The following is a 16,123-nucleotide window of genomic DNA, read 5'->3' as shown; positions in this document are numbered from 1 at the left end:
CAATCGCACATGTCCGCCTTAAATCTAGATAATGCTCTTCCATTACTCATGATGATAAACACAATGGGCTAAATGTCTCGTAATTATGTGGCTGATTTGCTGTGTGTCGTCCATTCTTAATGCAGCATATAAGAATGGAGCAACCAAAGCGGGGAATATACATATGTATGTAAGTGGGACTTTTAAAGGTTTTTTATGTGCAACCAAAGGATAATTAAATTGTTTCCTTTATAATTTAAAGCCATATAATCATGACATTATTATAGTCATTTCCTTTCCTTTTTATAAGCCCACTCACCTCTCAGTTCTTTCTTTCTCGTCCTTTCCGGTTTAATTTTATTTTCTATGGAATTCTTTGTGAGAGAAGTTATTTTGTTGTTATTGTTGTACTTCTTTCCCATTATTTTTAATTTGTTTAATTTGTTTTCAAAAGTTGACTTGCATTATTTCTGTTTTTTTCTCTTTGCTTGACAGTTGTGTGCACTTTCCCCTCTTTCGTTTTTCTTTTTTGTTCGAAGAGTTGAAGTTTTTGCTCGATTTATTTTTCTTGGTGATTTTGTTTTTTTTGTGCCTAGTAGAACCTGTATTTTCCTTACAGGGTATTTAGATTCTACTATTCTGTAGCGTCGGAACATAGAGCAACGTTCTGTTGGCAGAAATTCTCTAAAGTTTACTTCTAACTAAGTTTTGCAACGAATGAATGGACAAATGTGTGCTGGCGTAACTGAATGGACACGCAGTGGAGAGGTCATGAGGAAGATTCACAATTTCTCCTTGTTTACATAAGAAAAAATAACATGGCCTTCAGAGATGGCCATACAAATTAGTTGGGTATGAACGATGGCGGAGGTGAGAGAGTTTTTATGCTGTCCATCAAAGGCTAAATGAAAAATGTACTTTTTTCATTATACGTTTTTGTATTCTTCATTTAAAAAAGAACAACAACAACAGCATCACAGTTCACATTGAAACTGAACATTGAAGAATAGTAGACAAGTGTGCGTATTTTCTATGAATGCCAGATAAAGTGGGTAAGTGGTGAAGGCGGAACAAAAACAGCATCTATACCCAGTTAAAGAGGTCCTCTATCTCTGTAATCTAAATATTTGCTAAATATTCAAATGAAAAGAAGAAACCTTGAAAACTACTACCAAGAATTTAAATGCTTTTTACAATTCATGAATATTGAAGATTCACAAGCACTCTCACACCACTTTTACTGTTGTACCAGATTGCCGAAATGAATTACGAAATTTTTAAAATTATCCATCAGCAGTTGTAGAAAATGAAAGTGAAGTGTCCAAGAGCTTTCTCCGTAAGTCCTCTTTCAGCCTGCAAATAGTTGTTAAAAAGGCAAACTAATTTAAATAATTAGATATAAGTATGCGAATGGACAGCAGCGAGATATTCAGTTTTCTTATGATTTGCTGTAGAAATGTATTTTCGAAGTGTTTTGAAGTTTCTTATGAAAGTGAAGAGTAATAATTTAAAATTGGTTGCGTTAACAATTTGACTTGTTTTAAATGCAAATAAATATAATACAAATAAATAAGAGAAAGAGAGATAGGCAAATTATGAAAGAGGGTCGAAAACAAGTAAAAAAGTTCCAGTCGACTTTGCCGACGGAGGTATATCCACAGCCAGGGGGTAAATGTCTGAAACGAATTTCGTCCAAACATACTTGGGGTCTAAAACCATTATTTCGATGAGGCACATTTTTGGTCTTATCAAAGTGTACAAGGTGGCACAAAAGTAATCCTCCTATCATAAAATGCTATAAATTTTTACGATTGGCCCCCAATGTCAGTTCCGTTTTGACATTTGTGTAGTAAACACATGCGAAATACACGTTAATAAACGTTACGTTACGCTACACTGCTCCAGAACCAATAATCGGTCGGTGACTTTGGCACAACGTAATATCGCCTGATTTGACCGCTCCAGACTTCTTTTTGTGGGGCTTTTTGAATTCGCGGTTTTATGTCAATAAGCCTCAGACTCTTTCAGCTCTGAAAGACAATATCCGTCAAGAATGTGACGCCGGAAGTTTTGGCCAAAGTGATGGAAAATGCCATAAAAAGGGCTCAAATGACAATAAACTGTGGCTGCGGCTATTTATCTGAGATCATATTCTTGACTTGATGTAAAAAATTAAAAGACCAAATAAAAATAATCCACAAGAAGAATCAAAGTTTTGCATTATTTTTTTTTTTTTAATTACAGCCAAAAACATCGGAAGTTTACTTTTGCGCCACCTTGTATATAGCATAAATGCTGACCGTATAAATAGTTTAGAAAGTTTACATCGTGAGGGACCCTTTGGAAATATATGACGCAAGATTCCCTGTGGGTGACGTAGGGGATGAAAGATACAAAGGAACGGTCCTGACCGGCTCACAGTGGTTCAGAATCGTTTTTTTCTTTATTTTATACCAGCTTTCCGATGCATTAAGAACATTCGAATTCTAGTAGTTGCAAAGGAATTCAAGGTCAAAGTTAAAAATTTTAGTTTTTTTCATAATTTGCATCTATTAAAAAGATCAAACACCAATAAACAAACCATAAAAATACAAAAATATTTTTTTTTTTTCAAAATATAATGTCTTAATCCCGTTGTTGATGTTTTGGTATTTAAAAAAACAACTCATTTATTAGTGATAATTTTTTTTTAATTTAATTTTTGCCAAAATTAAAAAAATGCTTCTTGGGTTTTCATAAAACTCATATAACTCTTATAAAATCATATAACTCTTAGAAATGTCCATTTGTGTAAACAAGCTATAATTTATGTAGGAAACGGTATGGAAAACGCACATTTTTATTACCCATGAAAGAGGACACTCTTAGGCATCATTCAGTAAAAATTCTTTATTCCAAGCTCTCCCTAAAATTTCTAGTCCACTAAAGTTGGAATTTCACGAAAAATTATTACCTGAGGAAAAATAAAATAGCTCTCTTTGTGTAAACGCTACGGTAATTTATTGAATACAACGCTTCTTAAGGACATCAATCCTACGTACCTAACAAAAGAACAATGAACACAATATCTGTTATAGTTTCCGAGAAATAGCTATTTCTTTCTCTATAAAGTTGCAAAAATTACGTATTTTCCAAAGTTGCAAAAAATATCGATAACATATAAGCACAATAGCAAAGTATTGCCCAATCCATGCAAACTTGAATACCGGAGACCTCCACCAAGGAATCCATGGTATGACCAGGAGTGTCGTGCTGAAAAAAATCTAGATGTACAGGACCCAGCATGAAGTCCGAAAGTTCTACCAAAGATTGAAACATCAAACAGATGGCTTTGGTAGAGGTACATACAGATAGTGTGCTCAGGATATGAAAGGAACATTTTTCCATACTGTTGGTATCCAATAGTAGCGAAGACATGAATATACAGCAGATCAAATCCCTGAGCTATTCAAAACAGGAGGTAACACGCAGATAAGGTGTACGCATCAGCTATAGCTACATACATATATCAAAGTGTATACTAGAGTTGGGTAATCTAGTTCCTAGTTCCTTGTACTAGTTCCAAAACGTATGAGCAACATCATGAAATATAACGTGTGATAGTAAGTATACGCAGTTTGTTAAAACAAGTAAAAAAGTATCAGTCGGCTTTGCCGACAGAGATATACCCTCAGCCTGTATATATTAAAACAATTTTTTTTTTCAAAAAACGCATGTATATAGGGTGTTTTAAAAATTTTGTGCGTTTGAACTGACAAAAATGTTGATTAGGATTTAATATCAAAAGTTTTGTGGAGGAGATACTAAAAAGAATGGATCTCCATCCACTACATATGGTACCATAGGGGTTTTTTAGACCTTCAGGGATGTTTGCTCAAGAAGTATGAACTTGCCCCTGAAACAACTTTTACCATCGCAATTGAGGCAGCAATGCAAGTTGATTCAACAAAAATCAAAGTAATTCGAAAGCAGGTCTTAAAGTGAACATGTATCCGAAATTTTGAGTGGGAGGTACCGGATGGAGTGGACAAATATAGTCTATATTTGAACCTGATCTATATCTGGTAGATATATTAGGATGTGTAAAGTATGGACCAATTCGGCCACTCTCTTCAAGGGTTATCGTACGCACAATTTTACCGAACATTTTTGAACTTTTGTGGGGGAGGTACCTGAAGGAGTGGACCGATATGGCTTATCTTCGAACTTAAACTATGTTTGGACAAAATATTACTAAGGCCAAACTTTGGACCGAATCGGCAGACCTGTTCGAGAGTTATTTTGCCCTCCAACCTCCTCACACGGTGTCATAGAGGTTTTTTGCAACTTTCAGGCTATTTTCTCAGGAAGAATGGACTTGCCCCTGATGAAACTTATACCGTCGTATGGAGGGCAGTGAATACAAGTTGCTAAAGCAAAAATCAAAGCGATTCGAGAGATGTTCCTAAACTGAACTTTTCCAAAATTTTGTGTGGGAGGTACCCGACGGAGTGGACCGATTGAGTCCATATTAAAACCTGATCTAAGTCTGGTACACGCTCCACGATGGGCAAAGTATGGACCAAATCGGTTACACCCTTCAAGAGTTATCGTGCGTACAAATTTTCCGAACATTTTCGAACTTTTGTGGGGGAGGTACCGGAAGGAGTGGACCGATATAGCTCATCTTCGAACTTAAACTAAGTTTGGACAAAATATTACGAAAGCCAAAATTTGAACCGAATCGGTTCATCCCTTCGAGAGTTATCGTGCGCTCCAGCCAGCCAGACAGACGGACGGACATTGCTCAATCGACTCCAAATTGTCTGAAACACATTTCGTCCAAACATACTTGGGGTCTAAAACCATTATTTCGATGAGGCACATTTTGTCCGTATGAAAGTGTATATACCCTTCATAGCCTAAAGGCTGAGGGTATAAAAAATGTCCAATACCTAGTCGTATGTCAAACTGTCCTAAGTACGCTTAGCCTGAAAACCGTCAAACTTTTGAAAAAAAATGTCAAATGAAGCCTGGTGACAATGCTTGTTGCCTAGGTCAGACAGTTTTATAGTGACCCACGTAGTACGTATGATAACCCTCAAAGGAAGAAACCAATTTAGTCCAAACATTGTATATTTTGGTGTTTTTTACAGCCTCGAATTATGTCGGAATATCGACTACACCAGTCCATTCTTTCGAGTACCTCCCACATTATGTTTGCTACTTTTCTCTACTTTACCTACTTTTCTTTAGATTCGAGGCTGAGGGTATATCTCTTTCAGAACAGCTGATACATTCGAATATTTTTTAGAAAAATAACAACATGGAACATTGGACTCAGGGTTTTGTGTTGGCTAAGACGAAATATATGGTCGAAACACTTAATTCAATCATTTAACATCAGCAACTTGGTTCCGCAGATCACGTATTGTAGATATGTTTTTTATACAGTTTTTGATTTTTTTTTGAAGTGTATGTGGAAAGGTAGAGCCATCGATTTTGAGGTCGTTATGCAGGGAGGATTCTACCAGAGAATCGACTGGTGTGTGTTATATTGATAGAAGAGCCATATAGACGTTCTATGTATTCGGAACCTGATTCGTATATTTTCAGAATTTAATGACTGTTTTTAACATAAACATAATGAGGAATGTGGTAATAACTTTTCCTCTGCCTTCTCTCAAAACATTGTTATCTTAGCAGTTATTAGGCAACAACTTTTAAAACCATTTCCATTTGTTAAAATTTCACTTGAGATTTACTTAGCAATCAAAACGATAAAATCTCAACTTGAGAGCAACAAGTTTTATATTTTTTTGTATTTTTTTAAATTGAATAGAAAACAACAAGAAATTCTAGGAACAATTAAATGTTTACCAAGTACTACTATGTGGTTCCAGAATGTATTTTTTCTGTTTTTGTTGGTGTCAAGTTTCTCTTCGAGCAAAGAATTCCAATTTTTGTTGTCACCATCCATTTTTGCAGATGTATGCATGCCCAGAAACTTTTAGCTTAATCTTGTCTTAAGGAGACATCTTAGCAGACAAGTAGCAGACATACAGCCAGTCATAGTAGCACCAGGCAGAATAACGTCACTGCCATACACCATAAGTTACACAAACACCAATTATTCCCAGCACCACCACCACCACCCTTCAGAACCAGACACTTTTACTGAGATACGAAAAAACAGAATTGACACATTTGTCAGCCAAGTTGTCGAAAAACAATTCTCCGAGTTCAGATTGAAGGGAAAAATGAGTTTTTGTTGGTGGTGTTCGTCAAAAGTTCAGACACATTTAAGGCACAATGTCTCTGATACAAGCACAGTCGTTCATGCACCGCATAACACACAGATATTGTGCCAACAAAAAAGGAACAAAAACGCAAAACGAGAATAACTTGAAATGTCAACGTAGACAATGATGAGATTTTTCTTAAACAAATGTGACTAACCTACAATAGGGAGGATAAGGGTTGCCTTCTTCTTTGGTTTCAATTTTTTTTTTAATTTTTTAAATAAACCAGCAACAAACCTTTGAAATACCTCTTTATGATCTACCAACTATTAAACATCTCGTATCAAATACAACATACATACATATTGGTCTTGAAGTCCTTAAAAATATTCTTTTAAAAATCGATTTCTGCCTTGAAGTCCTTGGAAAATATTCTTTAAATAATCCACGATTATTGGCCTTGAAGTCCTTGAAAAATATTCATTAAAAATACAGGATTATTGGCCTGAATTCCTGGTTGAAGTTCTTGGAAAAAAATCTTAAAAAAATCCACGATTATTGGCATGAATTCCTGGTTGAAGTTCTTGAAAAAAAATTTAAAAAATCCACGATTATTGGTCTTGAAGTCCTTGACAAATATTCTTTAAAAATACAGGATTATTGGCCTGAATTCCTGGTTGAAGTTCTTGAAAAAAATTTAAAAAATCCACGATTATTGGTCTTGAAGTCCTTGACAAATATTCTTTAAAAATACAGGATTATTGGCCTGAATTCCTGGTTGAAGTTCTTGAAAAAAAATTTAAAAAATCCAGGATTATTGGTCTTGAAGTCCTTGACAAATATTCTTTAAAAATACAGGATTATTGGCCTGAATTCCTGGTTGAAGTTCTTGAAAAAAAAAATTTAAAAAATCCACGATTATTGGTCTTGAAGTCCTTGACAAATATTCTTTAAAAATACAGGATTATTGGCCTGAATTCCTGGTTGAAGTTCTTGAAAAAAAAATCTTTAAAAATCCACGATTATTGGTCTTGAAGTCCCTGAAAAAATTTTTTTTAAAAAATCCACGATTATTGGTCTTGAAGTCCCTGAAAAAATATTCTTTAAAAAATCTACGACAATTGGTCCTGTAGTCCTTGAAAAAAATATTCTTTAAAAAATCCACGATAATTGGTATAGTAGTCCTTGAAAAAAAAAAAATATTCTTTAAAAAATCCACGATTATTGGTCTTGAAGTCGTTGAAAAAATATTCTTAAAAAAATCTGAGAATATTGGTCTTGAAGTCCTTAAAAAAATATTCTTTAAAAAATCCACGATTATTAATTTTGAAGTCCGTGGAAACAATATTCTGTAAAAAATACACGATTATTGGTCTTGATGTCTTTGAACAATTATAATTAAAAAATCCACGATTATTGGTCTTGATGTCTTTGAACAATTATAATCAAAAAATCCACGATTATTGGTCTTGAAGTCCTTGAAAAAATATTCTTTAAAAAATCCACGATTATAAGTCTTGAAGTCCTTGAACAACATATTCTTTAAAAAATCCAGGATTATTGGTCTTGAAGTCCTTGAAAAAATCCAGGATTATTGGTCTTGAAGTCGTTGAAAAAATATTCTTAAAAAAATCTGAGAATATTGGTCTTGAAGTCCTTAAAAAAATATTCTTTAAAAAATCCACGATTATTAATTTTGAAGTCCGTGGAAACAACATTCTGTAAAAAATACACGATTATTGGTCTTGATGTCTTTGAATAATTATAATTAAAAAATCCACGATTATTGGTCTTGAAGTCCTTGAAAATATTGTCTAAAAAATCCACGATTATTTGTATTAAAATCCTTGAAAAAGTTGACTAAAATATCCTCGATTACTGGTCTTGAAGTCCCTGAAAATACATTTATTAAAAAATCCACGATTATTGGTCTTGATGTCCTTGAAAAATATTCTTTAAAAATTCCACGATTTTTGGCTTGAAGTCCTAGGAAAATGTTCTATAAAATATCAACGTTTATTGGTCTTGAAGGCCTTGAAAAAATAATCTTTAAAAAATCCACGATTATTGATTTTGAAGTCCTAGAAAAAATATGCTGTAGAAAATCCACGATTATTGGTCTTGATGTCCTTGAAAAAAATATTCTTTAAAAATTCACGAAGTCCTTGAAAAAAATATTCTATAAAAAGTCCACGATTATAAGTCTTGAAGTCCTTGAAAAACATATTCTTTAAAAAAAGCAGGATTATTGGTCTTGAAGTCCTTGAAAAATATTCTTTAAAAAATTCAGGATTATTGGTCTTGAAGTCCTTGAAAAAAATATTCTTTAAAAAATCCGCGAATATTGGTCTTGAAGTACTTGAAAAATTATTCTTTAAAAAATCCAGGTTTATTGGTCTTGAAGTCCTTGGAAAATTATTCTTTAAATAATCCACGATTATTTGTCTTGAAGTCCTTGAAAAAAATTATATTCTTTAAAAAATCCGCGATTATTGGTCTTGAAGTCCTTAAACAAAAAAATCTTTAAAAAGTCCACGATTATTGATCTTGAAGTCGTTGCGAAAAATATTCTTAAAAAATCCACGATTGTTGATCTTGAAGTCCTTGAAAATATATTCTTTATCCACGAAATCCACGATTATGAAAATCCACGATTATTGGTCTTGAAGTCCTTAAAAAATATTCTATAAAATCTCAAGATTATTGGCCTTGAAGTCCTTGACAAAATTGTTTTTTAAAAAATCCACGATTATTTGTCTTGAAGTCCTTGAAAAAAATTATATTCTTTAAAAAATCCGCGATTATTGGTCTTGAAGTCCTTAAACAAAAAAATCTTTAAAAAGTCCACGATTATTGATCTTGAAGTCGTTGCAAAAAATATTCTTAAAAAATCCACGATTATTGCTCTTGAAGTCCTTAAAAATATTCTTTAAAAAATCTACGATTACTGGTCTTGCAGTTCTTGAAAAAATATTCTTTACAAATCCACTATCATTGTTCTTGAAGTCCTTGAAAATAATCCTTTAAAAGATCCACGATTATTGGTCTTGAAGTCCGTGAAAAAAATATTCTTTAACAAATCCACAATTATTGGTCTTGAAGTCCTTGGAAAAATATTCCTTTAAAAAAGTGTTATTTAAAATATCCGCGATTATTGGTCTTGAAGTTCTTAAAAACGGTTTATTACTTAACGCATAAGAACATTGCCCTTAATCCCATTTGTCGGTCTATCCCCCCTAATGTCCACCATCATCTCAAGACATGTAAATGACTTGACTGAAAAGTAATTGTCACTGTTTTAGATTTCAGGAAAAAACGCACACACAAATAACTCTCTGAAATCCAAAAGAAAACAATAACGAAAGCAAATTGAAAGAAATGTTTAAGAAAATTGCATTTTGAGTAGACAGCCAAGAGTTTGGAAAAGAAGAATGACAGTTTCCACTCAAATATTTGTGTACGTCTGGTAAAACTACAGAATTCTTTGAAAAGTCAAAGTTTTAGAATAAAAGAAAATTTACAAAAACAACACTTCTAATTAAAGGATAAAAATATGTGTCTGCACAAAATAAAGTTTTTTACTCCACCAACAGAAAAACGAAACAAACAAAATAAGCAAATTATGTGGCTGTAATTATGAAAACTATGAAATGGCATGATTTATGAGTAGATAAGTCATTAAAAATTTTTCAAAATACATTTACATACATACATATGTCGAATTATGAGAAAGGTATAGACATTTTTAATTTGTACATTACAGTACCGAAGTTTCTCGAAAATAGTAAAAATATCAATCTAAAGATAAATTTAGGATAAGAACCCCGAAAGTACAGTAGCCCGTTAATTATATGACAAAAAATAATCGTATCTGTAAAGTGAGGATTATTATTTTACTTAGCTGATTTAATAAACCATAAATGTGGTCCAATGACCTTAAGGACTATTGCTTTTACTCTGAAGCTAAGGACTTTGATTTGATGTCAACGACCTTTCGTCTTGGTGAATGACCATAACTCAGTGTACACTAGACTGTCCCAAACAAAGTAAATTTTTAAATATCCAATTTTATTCCTTAAATAATCAATTTTATGGCGATCGGTTAACATTAACATGTGTCCCCTGAGTGCTCTTAATTTCATAGCAAATTTTATGGGACCAAAGGTGAATTTTCTAGATATTCCATTGTCCAATCAATGAAAAATTTTACCAGTTCGTTGTCAATCCCACGGCATCGGGTTCTATCGTACCGGATTGACCCGAAATCATAGTATTTCGGCCAGCGGCTGCCAACCCAGCATCAAACCTATGCTTCTACGTAGGTTTGTATGCTGCTACAACAACAACAACAACCAGTTCGTTGTTATGACTGAACAGCGAATACTAAAAAAACTAACAAACGACCGTGATGAGGTTCGCCGAACCAACCCTTACGACCTGAGAGTCATGGAAAACAACTCACGAATCCTGGCAAGAAGTAAAACACATTTCCGTCACATTTAGCAATGCCACGATGACAGACACAAAAAGTTATGCTAACCGACAACTTGTCGAGCAACAGGAAAGTGATAAGACAAAGATATAGTGCTGGCTGAGCAGATTAATAGCTCTACGTTTTGCACGGTCAATAAGGGTGACCCTACCAGCTAGCTATATACCTGCTGGTCGAATATACGAAGTGAGATCAAATTACCCAGCAGGGGCGATGGGACTATTTAATTCACTCTCGAAATCTAGAAAGAAGGTCCCTGGTGTCATTTGCGAAAGGCTGAACTCCTATTTGATCAATCTTACCACATATTATCATGCGAGAAATATAAAAATATCCGAAACTAATTCTACATCCTCCCTTATCATCAAGGATTGATGACATCGTGCAAAACATCTCCCCAGAATGCAGTACAGGTCCGCACAACATCCTACACATTTTCCTGCCAAACCTATTCGAATAACTCAAGTAACTTTGTAGTTACAACACATCAAAACGGACACATTACTAGACCAAACTTTGTAATCGAGGGCAATTGGGATTTTCTTATCGACCTTTATCACTCCAGTCACCGGTCGTTAATGTGCTAGAGACGATACTATTCCGAGCTGGAAGGAGCAAGGCCACAGCACTCAATGATGTAACCTCAAGGTCTGAAAAGCAAAAGGGTCTACCAAAGAGCAATCCTTGTGGCATTGGATTTGTCGAAAGCGTTCGATACAGTTAGTTATACCCTTCTTCTGAAGGACGCACAGATATCCCCAAAGGAAAAAAACAAGGTGTACCCACACATCCTTAAATACAACTGTGTTTAACCTCTACCCTCCAGACGGCATCGGGATCGTAACGAATGCGGATGATTGCACGACCCTGGCTACAGGTACCTTCCCTGATGACATCTGTGAGAGACTGAACACCTATTTTACCGATTTCCGCCACAAAATCTACGGCCACTCTGTTCACCACATGGACAGCGCAGTTTGGACGAGGGTTGAATGTCATGGTCGACGGTAGCAGACCAAACAAACAAATAAACTGCCCCAAAATTTTAGTGGACACATTCGACACTACATTCAAGTCGTGCGCACCCGCCACAGCTATCTACCACAAACTGAAAAGCAGGAACAAGGTCCTCACGTCCCTAGACGGCAGCACTTGGGGTGCAACCTTGTTGACCACATATAACGCGATAGGTCGGTCTGTGGTAAGCTATGCGGCTCCTGTTTGGTCCACGAGATTATGTGATACGAATTGGAAAAATATTCAAACCTGTCAGAATGGCGCCCTGAGAACAGCAGCAGGGTGCCTCCTCAAGTCTTCAGTGGACCATCTACATGAGGAGGCAAAGATTCTTCCAGTAAAGCAACACAATGAGATGCTTTGGGTGTTACCCTGAGAGCCATCCCAATCACCATCTCAAGCAGGTTTAAATAGTATTCACACGGATGCAGTTGCTAAGGCCATAAGCAAATATAGAGTGAACAAAGTTATCGGAGTACATCCCCCATATATCGCAGCTAAAGAGCGTCAGCTGCCACGACAAACCAGAGTAGTTTTTGCTCAACTACGCTTATTGGGCGGAAGTAGATCACACCGTGCAAGACATCTGACCAGTATGCGGCATGGGCCAGCACGACACAAAGCACCGTTTCAACTGCCCCGCCAAACCAACTCATCTAACTCCAGTGGATCTGTGGATACATCCCATCGAAGCAGCCATTTTCCTGGAACTGGAGATAGACCCAGAACCAGATTGAACAGAAGAACGAACATACAAACATAATAATAAACACTGTTACAACAACAAAAACTGCACTGACATGTCGAATGATAGAAAAGAAAACTAGAAAATAACCTAGCCTAACCTTCCATACCTCACAGATTTTTTTCAAATAGAAAACCTCAACTATCCGCCCGAAAATCTATAGTCATTATATTCAAGAGGTAAATCACAAACTTAACGACTTAAACCCCCAAAATGCTGGGAGTCATATTTTATATCCTTCACCTCTTCGGCATACACGCTAAGATGGTAGCCGGTAACGAAGCTAAATGCTCAAAGCTGTGTGGTAGCACTTCGGGGAACGATAATGTAACTATTCTCACAACGTACATAGTCATTGGGCTCTGGCCCTAGTGGACTATGCGGCACCAATATAGACCCCTGGTATATGCAATACTAAATTAAGTAACCTCCAAACTATCTAAAATACGTACTGACAATAGCCACTGGATGCCACACAAAAGCACCACAGGGACATCTCTTCAAAGAAACCAAGTTGCTACCAGTGAAAGAGTATTGCATTTTACTTACGAGACAGGACGAAACAAGTTGATACAAACTAGTCACCCGAACCAAAGGCGCTGCAGCTAGACTTCCGAAAAGAAATAAAAAATATCACTCAATGCATCCCCTGATGACATACAACAGACAATGAATCACTTCCACACAGAGATGGTACATGAATACACTTCATCATATGCGAGCCCCCACCCCTTAGTAATGATGAAAATATATTAGTCAGAAAAAAAACAGATCTATCTTATCACAACTCTGATCTGGTATGTCCAGGTATTTAAACAGCTATACAACGGTGCTCTTGGGCCAACTTTAAATGGAAGGTGTTTACACCTGGTAAGTTTTTGCGGATTCTGAAACCACAATTTTCATAGACGAGAAAAATCAAAAAACCAAAAAATCGACTGAGCGCGCGGTCACATTTTTAGTGTTTTAGATTTTCCAGATTTTTCTTGGAAACCGCAATCCATATCAAATAAGTCCCTAGTCTAGTCCCATTTCGATAAGACTTTCCGTTTTCGAGCAAGTCGTGAAAACCTAACCAAAAAAAAACCAAAAATGTGACCTGAACTTCTATATCTCAAAAATGGTAAACCATAGGAAAGAATCAAAACGGTTAATCCTCTGGTAAATTTTCACAGCTACAAAATTTTCTTTAGCCTCACTTCGAAAGGACTTGCAGTTTCCAAGCAAAATTGCAAAAACCTAAAATAAACCTAAAAATGTGAATTTCCTGCGATTTTTTCTTCCCAGGTGTAAGCACCTTCCATTTAAAGTTGGTTCAAGAGCACCGAGATACCTATCTCCACTTAAACCTGACATCTCATATACATGTCCAAAATGTGGACAAACGCCACACATTACAAGACACCTCTTTGCATCCTGATTCTTTGTGGACACACCCAGTCGAAGCAGCCCGCTTTCTTGGACTGGAGATGTAACCTTAAATGTCCTCTTTTAATTTCTTATTTCGCTCGTTAGATTTCTATTCTTTTTCAATCATCCATGCTACGTGGACAAATATCTCTCTAGGAGGAAACTGATAAACTATAGTGCCGACCAAAAGTTTGAGAAAAATATCAAAGTTCAAATCAAAGGTAGACTTTTTTCGGAGAATTTAGTAACTTGCACTGCTTATCTGACAGTGACAAAATAATTTCGAAGATGACAAAGCCCGTCCGAGAAATATTTTAGAACCCGAACGTCCTTAAAATAAATCACGGTTTCTACAGAAGAGCGATTGTCAATGAGGTGTTTAAACAAAGCAGAAACGTAGTCAAAGTTGACAGAAAACACTACCGGAAAGACCTCTAGGAAATTCGGTCTTCAAAAACAGTATATCTGGACATTTGCCGTAATGGAGTGATGTAATTGACGTCTTGTGCATGAAGGAGCAAGAGGGAAGCAATAGACAGACTCTTTATTGGCTTGGATGATATTTTTGTGTCAGTCTGACAAAGACATGACAGCCTACTTCAAAGTAGCATTGCTACCCAATGATAAACGGATTCGAAAATTGTACTAGGACCTTAAAAATGAGATTTATTCAGGTATGTCAAATGTTTTTCATGACCTTCCGAAAAAATCCTTTTCAAAAATCGTTAACCTAAGTTGAAAAAATTGAATAACAGGATACTGACTAAATATTATCCTCGAATGATACCTTGTTATATAAGGCAAAACGTGTCGGACTCAGCGATAAAAACTAGGTATCATATCATTAAGCTAAAAATATGCATAGGGATGCACTCATTGATATGAGATGATTCTCCCTTGTCCCTCTTGGGATATACGAGGGAATTATTATTTCCATAATATTTAATATAACAGAACAAATTGGAGCGACATTTTTAAATTTAAGGGTTCATCATAAATTCACTGGTTGCTAAATAAGTGACTGTGTTCTAACAATCCCACGGCTGCGGGTTCTTTAGTACCGGATTGACCCGGTTGCGACCAGCGGCTGCCAACCCATCATCAAACCTATATTCCGCGTTGGGTTCTGCTGCTACAGCAACTATGTTTTAAAAACACTCTAAAAAAAATGGAAGATTTTTCTCTATTTAAACTTTTACATAATTTTCCCACTGATCTCAAATCTCCCTGTTTCCATGACCAACTGAAGACATCTCAAACTCTACATTATAACACCCTGGGATTAAAATTCTAAAATATAAAATTCCCCTTCCTTTACTTACCACTTCCAGCGATGCCTTGAGTTTTCCAAATAGGGCAGCCCATATTTTATCTCGCGTAAAGGCACTTTTATAGCCTTGCAGAATATCAATCAATTCCATGAAAACTTTACGTCCATGATTATCTTTGGGTGGGCCATCACGATATAAAAGCAAAGTGGGATTGGTTAAAATGACCAACAGACGAATGAGAACATCAGCAAATTCTTCATCGTTGACATATTCAGGCAGCATATAAACTAAATCAGTTTGTAGCACTTTGGCATGACCCAAGTGCCGGCGATATTCATGGTTATCAAGATCACGACGTAAAATCCAAATTAAATGCTGCAAAAAATTGATTGCGATTACATGGAATTCATTGAATTAGAATTTTATTTCCCACTTACCTTTAAGCCTTGGATGGCATCAGGCTCAGCCTGATAACGTTGACCATCGGAATAACCCAAGGCCGCGCAAGTGGCATCAATGTCAGCCAATAGCACCGACATGTTTGGGATGATTTACTTGAAATGTTCTTATCAAATTCGCAGTCTTTCTTTACGTATTACCACGTGTTAACTCTTTCCGACAACTCCGCACTAAAATATCCTTTCGAAACGAAAAATTAGTTTGTTTAGAGGGTTTCTTTTCACAAAATCACAGAATTAAACAACCACCGAGACCGACCGGTTTCGCGAGTAAACAAAAACTTAAAAACAAGAAAGATAATTGACAATTTTTTGCCGGCATGCGAACAAAAACACATGGCACAAGATAAAAGCTTTTAGATGAAAGCTTTAGTACAAAGCTTACCAATTTAGTACACCACCATGGTGTTTGTCGTTGCTTCACAGCTGATCACGTTCGGGTGTGTGTGCAAATTGTTGATAAGCTGTGGTGGTTTTGTTATCGAATGTTGGAATTTAACCGTTAAAATTGCAAATTAAATATGAAAATA

General features: G+C 35.7%; 1 protein-coding gene across 2 annotated transcripts in view; it reads right to left on the bottom strand.

Moving 5' to 3' along the window:
• The window catches only part of timeout (circadian regulator timeout), a 669,268-nt gene extending 653,346 nt beyond the window's left edge, over positions 1 to 15,922 (bottom strand). For both annotated transcript variants that reach the window (XM_073960207.1, XM_073960208.1), the window contains exons 1-2: positions 15,573 to 15,922; positions 15,187 to 15,510 (exon numbers count right to left, since the gene is read on the bottom strand). In XM_073960207.1, coding sequence (XP_073816308.1) covers positions 15,187 to 15,510; positions 15,573 to 15,674 — 426 coding nt within the window. In that variant the 5' untranslated portion in view covers positions 15,675 to 15,922. The remainder of the gene's footprint in view (positions 1 to 15,186; positions 15,511 to 15,572) is intronic.
• Positions 15,923 to 16,123: the final 201 nt, after the last annotated feature.

This window comes from Musca autumnalis, unplaced genomic scaffold (genome assembly GCF_047663935.1).
Source record: "Musca autumnalis isolate F117 unplaced genomic scaffold, ASM4766393v1 scaffold_1, whole genome shotgun sequence".
Taxonomy (NCBI): Eukaryota; Metazoa; Arthropoda; class Insecta; order Diptera; family Muscidae; genus Musca; species Musca autumnalis.
This window is presented reverse-complemented; position numbering and strand designations above follow the sequence as displayed.